This window comes from Lithobates pipiens, unplaced genomic scaffold, assembly GCF_037356315.1.
Source record: "Lithobates pipiens isolate NorthernLeopardFrog02 unplaced genomic scaffold, aLitPip1_a1.2 Scaffold_1, whole genome shotgun sequence".
Taxonomy (NCBI): domain Eukaryota; kingdom Metazoa; phylum Chordata; class Amphibia; order Anura; family Ranidae; genus Lithobates; species Lithobates pipiens.
Genome location: NW_027507685.1, coordinates 187,256,178 through 187,266,120, shown reverse-complemented (window position 1 = coordinate 187,266,120; position 9,943 = coordinate 187,256,178). Strand labels below are relative to the sequence as shown.

General features: G+C 41.1%; 1 protein-coding gene across 2 annotated transcripts in view; it reads right to left on the bottom strand.

Annotated features, from left to right (window-relative positions):
* Positions 1-763: 763 nt before the first annotated feature.
* AVPR2 (arginine vasopressin receptor 2) overlaps positions 764-9,943 on the bottom strand; it is a 212,334-nt gene continuing 203,154 nt past the window's right edge. For both annotated transcript variants that reach the window (XM_077479008.1, XM_077479009.1), the window contains exon 3: positions 764-8,159. In XM_077479008.1, the coding sequence (XP_077335134.1) occupies positions 7,957-8,159 (203 nt within the window). In that variant the 3' untranslated portion in view covers positions 764-7,956. The remainder of the gene's footprint in view (positions 8,160-9,943) is intronic.

Sequence of the window (9,943 nt, the reverse complement as noted above, 5' to 3'; positions counted from 1 at the left end):
AAACATCTGACCTCTGATTGCCAACAAAGGTTTTGCCACCAAGTACTAAGTCATGTTTTGTAAAGGGGTCAGATACTTATTTCACTCATTAAAATACAAATCAATTTAGAACTTTTTTGAAATGCATTTTTCTGGGGATTTTGTCTCTCTCTGTTGAAATAAACCTACCATTAAAATTATATACTGATCATTTCTTTGTCAGTGGGCAAACATACAAAATCAGCAGGGGATCAAATACTTTTTTTCCCTCACTGTACACCTATAATATACACCCACACCCAAACAGGTTGAATTGGATGGACTGATGTTTTTAAGTGACCTAACCCAGTGTTTCTCAACTCCAGTCCTCAAGGCACCCCAACAGGTCATGTTTTCAGGCTAACCATTATTTTGCACTGGTGTTTTGATCAGTTTCACTGCCTTAGTAATTGCCGCAGCTGTTTCATCTGAGGGAAATCCTGAAAACATGACCTGTTGGGGTGCCTTGAGGACTGGAGTTGAGAAACACTGACTTAACCAACTATATAATATAAAGTAGAGGGACTCCCCTGTGAATGGCAGTCATGGGTCAGGCTTGGGTCCTCTTCTAGAACAAAAAAAAAAGGAACATGACAAAGAACAATACACACTATGAAGCTGGTTTTTATACTAATTGATGCATCAACAGGATGGAAGGTTTGGTGACAGCATGTGAACAAAACTTATACCAATTTATTAGACATGCCCTTTAAAGCTCAATTAAAGTTTTTTTTTTTTATATATATATATTCGATTAGCTATATGTATTAAAGTAGAACTATAGGCAAAATTCTTTTTTTTTCCATTTTGGATAGAGCAAGGGTTATAACCTCCTGTCAAATTTTTTGCCATCTGTCTTATTTCTGAGATTTTCCTTCACTTCCTGCCTCCATAGCAAAACAGGAACTCAAAAGTCCCTGCAAAATTAAGGGATTACCTTGAGGACCCCCAGGTCACCAGAACTAGTGTTCCCATTGGAAGATCTCCTCTCTATTTCTGGGGACAAACCCAAATTTGGGATTTACTTTACTTTCGCCTTCAATGATGGTAAACAGAGCAAATAGAGAGAGTGAATCTCCCTAATGGGGACACAGACAGCAATAAAACCTGATAGGGGTTTTAATCCCCCTTCACTCTATCCAAAATGTAAAAAAACGTTTTGCCTTTAGTTATACTTCAAATATGCAAAAAGTTACAGAGAAAATGCCACAGTTATGGGTTTAATTGCTTCCCAGCCCCATCCCAAAATGCACGGCTGCAGAGAAGGGCCTTATGTTGGAGCGGTGGTCTTGCTGCAGTGATTCTGACATGCTTATTCAGAACTAGGGCTTTCCAATCAGAGAGCCCATGCTCCAAGTTTATTGCAGAGCCCAACTTTGCAAGAATTCTCAACAATCTGTATAATTCAGGTTACGACCATACCATGTGTCTTCTTGGTTTGCACACATTTTCTGACAACAACCCAAGCCATTCTGACAACCAGCAGTGTTCAATAGAATTTAATAAAATGTATTTTGAACATGATGGGTGCTGCATATTATGCATATTACATTCTGTGTTCTGTATTGTTAAATTAATGATTTATGAATAAATAAAACTTTGTGGGTGCCATTCATTCTTTAATCAGTAACAGCGTTTACATTGTATAAAGTCCATGTATTCTGAACATACACAGAGAGGGAGATTCACTAAAACTGGTGCACACAGAATTTGGTGCAGCTGTGCATAGTAACCAATCAGCTTCCAACGTGAGCTTGTTCAGATCAGCTTTGAAAAAAAACTAGAAGCGGATTAGTTACTATCCACTAGACCATACATGTCCGGCCCACGTTCCGGTAATTTGCATATATACCGTATTTAATGTGCGCTGCCTCAGAGGGGCATGATCCATGCCCTCTGAGGCTGCAGATGGGCATGGATCAGGCTGCACTGATGGTAATGAGAAAAGAGGCAGAATGATCCTCCAAAGCTCCAATAAATAAGGATCTGTCTGAAAATTCTTGTGATGAATTGGACCCTGCTGGGTTTAGTTTCACTCTAATAACAATCTTGCATGCAGGCAGTAAAACAGGCTATTGGCTGGGAAGAAGCCGAGGAACAACCTAAAAAAAAAGCTAAGTTATTTTCCTGTTTCCTTCTCATGGATGAGGTCAAAGGCTTCATTGAATTAGAGTGGAATAAAATCGAAAAGAGGTTTCCTGTAAATCGGTTTAATAAATTTCGGCAGTGATATTACGCTTAGCCAAGAATGTAATCTTACCCATTCAAGGACCCATTGGATAGACGTATTGATTGAACAATAAAAATGTAACCAAATTTTATGATTGTTAATGGGCATGAATACACCCAGGTTATTCTTTTTTTTTCCCTCCAGTGCAGCTTATGGACAGCATCGCCAAATTACATGAATACCTGAACTCAACTTTTTGGATGTGTGAGGTGTGCGGCACAGTGGTGTAGTGGATAGCACTCTCACCTAACAGTAAAAAAGGGTTGCTGGTTCAAATCCCAAACACGACACTACCTGCCTGGAGTTTGCATGCTCTCCCTGTGCCTGCGTGGGTTTCTTCCGGGTACCCTGGTTTCCTCCCACACTCCAAAGACAGGCAGGTAGGTTAATTGGCTTCTGTCCAAAAATTGGCCCTAGTATATGAATGGGGACCTTGGATTGTGGGCTCCTTGAGGGTAGGGACCGATGTGAGTGTGTGATGTACAGGGATAGAGACAATTGTAGACACTCACTCAAGTTGAACTGGATGGACTGGTGTCTTCAACTTTACTATGTATTTTTTTTTTTTTATGGTTGTGAAGGTTATTGATAGCTCTTCCATTTAACACATTTAGTGTCAGGAGGTGGGGGTATGTGTTCTAAAGTCTAACTGACTGAATATACTGTAATTTGGATGAATTGAATAGGGATGGGAGCAGGTTTAGGCTTAGTTTGTTTTTGACTGTAATTACATTTTAAGTAGAACATTGTCTAAGTTACGTTCCACCAACTGTCTCTTGCTGGATGTGTCCATAAAATGTACCTGTACTTCAGTTACCGAAGCAGACCTTTAAAGGAGAAATTTGGGGTCATTAAAAAAACAAACATACATGCTTACCTTTATGCTGTAGCATTGATGTGATGTTGCAGCTGTCCCCTGCTGGCTCTAAACCTGAGTGATCACATGACCACTGATTGTTCAGTTCAGTCTGCTTGGAACTCTGCTCCTCTAGCGCTCACTGGAGTGTCAGGCTGGGGAGGCGGCGGGTGTGGCCGGCTCAGGCTGTCAGAGGTACACTGAGAGGCTGAGCTGTCTGCTGATCAGGCAACTGGGTGGATTCCAACAATATGGTTGGGGGGTTCTTCCAGAGCTTGGAGCGGCTCTGTGAGATCAGACTTTAGCCTGCTGTTGGCTTATTCTGGGCCACAGGAGAAGACAAGTAAATGCAGTTCTGTGACCCAGAAGAGAAGTATGGGCGAAAAAGGTTTTACTTTTTTTTCTTTTTTTTTTTAGATTTCACTTATTGATTTTAGATGGGGAGGTGGAGGTCTAATCAATTTTTATCTAAAAGGCCTACTTTAAAATGTAGCTCCTTCACTGATGAAGGTTTTTTTGTTTGTTTTATTTTTGGGATGTGACATATTTAAAAGCTTTGTTCACTTTCAATTGTTTTTAATTTAACTATATAGTAATGTAATTCTATGTGCTGTGTTGGTTTTGCCTTGCCTTGTAATCATGGGCTCACATAAATTGGCTGCAGTTTGGAATGTCATGGCTAATCAATACTCCTATATCCATGTATTCATTCACCCAGCTTGTCCTTGTTCACTAAAAGGACAGGTAACTTCTTGTACACACTGTTGAACATTTATTTTCATTTTAAAAGAAACTTTGTTTAATAAACATTTATGTTTCTTTATCGTACATCACGGGACACAAAGCAGCCATATGCCACATATAGGTGAATGGACACTGGCACACCCAAAGACAGAAGTCCCCCCTTATTTAACCCCTCTCATATATTAAGTGCCTCAGTTTTTTCGCCATTGTCTCAAGGTGATGGTCACGGTGGATTGAAGTACTATAGACAGCCCCATTGGAGAAATCCTTGCCAGGATCAAGGGGCTATGCCAGTGATGGCGAACCTTGGAACCCCAGATGTTTTGGAACTACATTTTCTTTGATTCTCATGCACTCTGCCGTGTAGTTGAGCACCATGGGAAATGTAGTTCCAAAATATCTGGGGTTCCAAGGTTCGCCATCACTGGGCTATGCAGTTGGATCTATTCAGAGTGGCAATAGAAAGGCCAAAATGGATGGTACCCGTACCTCGAGGAAGAAGCAGCAAGGTTTTTGCTGTAATGCTCCTCTTTCGAGAGCTGGACCCTGGGATCCAGGCTCTTGGTTACATGACTAAACAAAAGGTTGTCCAGGCAGGGTGCTGTACAGGTCCAAGGGTGTGGACCCCAGTATGCAAGGGGGACCTGGTCACATCTCAGCCTTATCAGTATTTTTTCAAAGACCGCTTGCTTCACATTCTTTTATCTGGGCCTTTATACAAGGGCTAACTCGTATAACTCCGCTAGTCAGGCCGCCATTGTGCCCATGGGATTTTTATCTAGTTTTATTGGTCTTGCAAAGACAACCCTTTTGAGCCTTTACGCCATATTACCTTGATTCTTTTGATAAGGAAGTTGTTTTTTTGGGGTGCAGTAACGGCAAGGAGAGTGTCAGAGTTGGCAGCCTCTTCCTGTAAGAAGCCATACTTAATTATTCATAAAGACAAGCTGGTGTTGCGTCCTCGCCCAACCTTTTTGCCTAAGCTAGTGTCCAGTTTTCACATGAACCAATATGTTTCCCTGCCTTCTTTTTTCCCAGAACCTCGCTCTGCAGAAGAAAAATTGTTGCATTCTCTTGATGTGGTGAGAGCTGTCAGGATCTATCTAAAAGGTGACAGCTCAGATGCGGAAGACTGATACTTTGTTTTGTACTGCCAGGAGGGCCCAGAAAAGGACAGGCATCGTCAAATATTTCAGAGTGGATTCATCAGGTTGTAATTCAGGCTTATGGATTAAAAAGAAGGGTTCCACCGTTTAAAATTAGAGAGCACTCCATCAGGGGAGTGAGTGTTTCATGGGCAGTGTGTCACCAGGCCTCTATGGCTAAGATTTGCAAGGCCGTGACTTGGTCGCCAGTACATACATTTACTAAATTTTACCAGATGGATGTAAGGCAGCAGGAGAATGCTGCTTTTGGGCACAGTGTGCTGCAGGCAGCAGTATAGGTCCTCACGTCTGATGGCGGCCTGCTTTTATGTGTCTCCCTACCCTAAATGGGCATTGCTTTGGGACATCCCATATAGTAATTACTATGGCTGCCCTGTGTCCTGTGATGTACGATAAAGAAAATAGGATTTTTAATACAGCTTACCTGTAAAAAAATGTCTTTGAGTACATCACGGGCCACAGAGTTCCTCCCCTCTTTACTGGCATATTCATTGCTTTGCTACAAAACTGAAGTACTTCCTGTATGGTAGGGGTTATATAGAGGGGGGCTTCCTGTCTTTGGGTGTGCCAGTGTCCATTCACCTATAGGTGGCGTATAACCCACATAGAAATTACTATGGCTGCCCTGTGTCCCATGATGTACTCCAAGAAAAGGATTTTACAGGTAAGCTGTATTAAAAATCCTATTTTAATTTTAGCAAACCTACTGGATATTATTTTGGTACCTTTTAAAACTCCAGTCTGCTTCCTCTCAATTAAAAATGGTTTACTTATTGGGATGTGGTACTTTTTGACCTCTCATTGCCTAGTTCTAAAATATCTTGTGCACACTGTGACCAATACATGTCTTGCCATTTCCTCTCTGTTGCCTCACAAATTTAAGAGTGCTAATGTGATGAAAGACTGCATGGTGATCTCCTTTAATTGCTCTGCCTGCTTGGTCTGTGTCCCGATCTAATTACTACACCTGTACCAGTTATAGACTGAGAGATCCAGGTATTGTGGGATTTATTGTTTCTTTACAAGAAGTGTGAGTTCTTAGCCTACAGACAGAGGTCATGAATTAACTTGTGCAGTGCCATGCCACATGCCTCATATTTGAACACAAACAAACTTCTGATGCTGGAATGTGAAGATTTACTCTACTATAGGCTATGCATACAGAGCAACAAATGACACCATGAAATGACATGATCAATGTACATCTCATGCAGGTCAAAAAAAACAAAGTGCAGAAATGAAGCATTATAATGCCTTCTACAAGGCCTTCCCCTCTATGGCTGTCTAAGAAGAAATGACAAACTCCTCTGATATTTAGTATCTCTGCATTTGACATTATACACTTCTAGAGTCTAGTCTATACTAAGAGGATTAAGCTTAAAGCGGAGTTCTACCCAAAAGTGTAACTTCCGCTCATTTGTTTCCCTTCCCCCTTCTGGTGCCACAATTGGCAGGTATCCTTTTCCCACTTCAGGGAGCCACAGCTGCGGATATTGACGTTATGGCTTGGCTCCCTCCTCTTCCCCCTGTTGTCGGGGCAGTGGGAATGAGGAGCGGAGTTTCACACATGCACAGTAGGCTTCCCGGTGTAAAGCAGTAAGGCTACATGGCCAGGTTCCCTTACCCGCAATGGCAGCAGCAGTATCCAACAGCTGATGGAAACATCAGCTGCGGTGCCGACATCCAGGACAGCTAGGTGTCCTATTATTAAAAGCAAGCAGCTGCAGTATGTGTAGCTACTAATTTAACATTTTCACAGCAGTGGGCGGACCTCCACTTTAAGTATATGATATATAGGTTTTTATTCATACGATCAAGCTATAGAAATCCAGAAAGGAGCACCGGACCAAAACTGGATAAAAGAGTCCAAGATAATTTTAATTGTTACATATGACTTTTTTTTACTAAGATCAATTTAAATTCTCTTGGACTCTCATCTGGTTTTGGTCTGGAGCTCCTTTTTAAGTTTGCATGGTTTGAGATTTTGTCAGAAGCCCATTGAGGAAAGCCTTTTTGTGTGGGAGCCACTTTGCCAGAGCTATTGAGCTTATTTGAAGTTTTCCTTCATCTGATTACATGTGCAATTCTAAAAGCTCCCATGGCCTCTTTGAGTGTGTTGTTTTTGAATCCGAAGATAACACTTTTGAAAGCTTTGCTATCGCCTTTCTTTACAAGTTAATACTTTATCCAAACTAACGGGTACATATTATATTATTCAGTGAGTGAATGACTTCATAAACATAATCTTACTAACAAATAGAAATCATTTATACATTCATATTCTCTTATTTTACATAAATATTTAAGCAGATTTCGATTTTTACATTATAAGCAAGTCTAAAAAGTAGTAGACTCATCAATGAGCCTACTCAACTCATCTCCTGAACACAGGACTTAGGAACGCATAGTTATCGAAAATAGAAAACGGATGAAGAGGTTCATTCTGGCCTTTGAAAATAAAGAGTAATAACATTCTTGAGATGTCACTTAAGCAATTTGCTGTGCTGTGTCATCTTTAAACATGATCAGCATCCAATAGACCATTATTCAAAATAAATGTTGCTTGATAATTTGACATCGGTCCATCAATGTCCCATAAGAGATAAGTGTTGTTGCCAACAAGTATAGGTCCTTATCAAGCACCCTTATAGGTACCTACAGCATTTCAAAACAAATGCATTGTTGTTGCTTTCCTTGACTTCATAAGGTGCAGTTTGATCGAAGAGTCTAAAAAGAAAGAAGCTTGTTCTTATACACATAGTGGCTTATTCCTAATTTACTGTATCTTAGATATTTTCGTGACACGGTGACATCATTGATAAGTAGATCTGACTTTGTCACCTTTGTTTCCCCATTTATTGCCACAGATATTCTGCTTGTCCTTTTTTCTTTGGGACCTTGGACTGGCAGCTCCATCTCCTTGTGTGTCTATCACTTTGTGGTCAGTACAGGGACTCTTTGGGTAACGAGGTGGAACCAGTAAAACAGGAGTCTTCGGGCAGAGAGTTTTTGCGTTGTCTTTTTTTACAGACACAGCACAGGATGGCTTGGATGTCTTTGGAAACACTGCTGCTGAAGATGGTGTAGATCCATGGGTTGGTACAACTGTTCAGGCTAGCTAGGATCATCAAAATCCTGATAGAAACTGAAAACAAGAATAGAATATTATACTTTAGTATTACATTAGGACTCAATATTATCAATATGAACGGAATAGATATGTATGTGCTTTTTTAGAGTATACCAAACCCAAACTTTTTCTTTTTTTAAATTGTTGGTTGAGTGAGGATTAGAGTCCTTGTCAGGGTTGGATTGCTATCTAGGTTCAACCCTGTCTGTTTATCCTAGTGACCATTGTCACCAGAACATCAAATGGGGGTAAACCTGCCAGTGGGGACATCTCTCATTTCATGATGTGTCTTCATGAGAAGTGAAGGAAAATCCCCCCCAATTAAAAATAACCCCTTTTCTACTCTTATATCATAATAAAAACAGTTTGGGCTTTAATACACTTTAATTTGTATAATAAAACAAGGAAATAGTGCATTTTATCTGCACATTTAAAAATATATATATATATTAAAGCTTTGAAGACTCCCCTCATATGGATACATATTATTGGTTTTGGTGGGGATCCTACTGTGAATGATAAGCACTCCTAATGTCCTTTTTAGTATACCTTTTTAGTCAATTTTTTTTTTTGTTTGTTTTGGATAGAGTATGTAAATGTTGGAGCTCCCTTCAGGTTTGCATTGCTTTATAGGTCCCCTCTTGTCTATTTGTGATCTTTGTCATCAGAACGAGAAAATAGGGGGAATCTTCCAATGGGAACATTGGTTTCCTCTTTCTTCATTTGTGACTCCAGGATAGAAAGTGAAGAAAAATGTACCCCCAAAAATGTAACCATCAATATCAGGAGTCTCCAAAGTACTGGCCTGCAGTCCTCAGACTCACTGCAGGGTTGGTCTTTGCTCAAGCTATGTTAGGTTGCACACTCAACCCCTGGCAGAATGCAGCACAGGTTCTGCAACCCGACAAAGTTGCCAACCCCCCCCCCCCCCCCCACCTCACTGTGCTGTTGGTTGCTAGGAACACAAACCTGCTGCAACTCCGGTATCCCACTGCACTGTGTATCAGTGTCCTTTATCGCTCCATTTTTTGTAAACAACATGCCTCGCCAGGGAGCCAGGAGGTGCAGCAGATCTGCAAGCTGGTCAAAGCTGTGAAGGACACTGATGTAAATGAGAAACATATGTGGGAGAGACCACTGGTGATACAAATGGGCAGGAGTTGTGTTTCTCCACTGGGGACACAAATATGCAGTGAAGCTCTGATGTAGACACAAATGTGCGGTGGGGGCTCTGATGGGGACACAAATATGTGGGAGGGGACAATAAATTGTAGGTGAGATTCTGATGGGTGATGGGGACTTAAATGTATGGGAAACCCTGAAAGGGACACAAGTGTGTGTGTGTGTGTGTGTGTGTGTGGGGGGGGGGGCTCTGATGGGGACACCCAATGTGCAGAGGGGGGACTGATTGGGACACACATGCGTGAGGAGCTCTGATGGGGACAACAATTGTTGGGGAGATTCTGATGGGGACATAGCTGTATGGGGAGACTCTGATGGGAACCAAATGTAGGAGGGGGTTCTGACAGGAACACACATGTGAGGCCTCATGCACACTGGAAATTTAGACCCGTGTATAAGGCTCAGTCATTTAGGTGTGAGTGGCGCTGCCGCCAGCCAGTCAAATTCTATTCTTTTCTGTTGCTGCGGATTCATTTTTAAATAACTGATTTTTTTGGCCTGAGAATTTGTGTAAAATATACAATGTGGCCCTCAAAGAGAAAAGTTTGGAGACCTCTGATTTAAATCATACTAAAAAAAAAAAAAAAAAGTTTTGGCTTTAGATACACTTGCGTCTC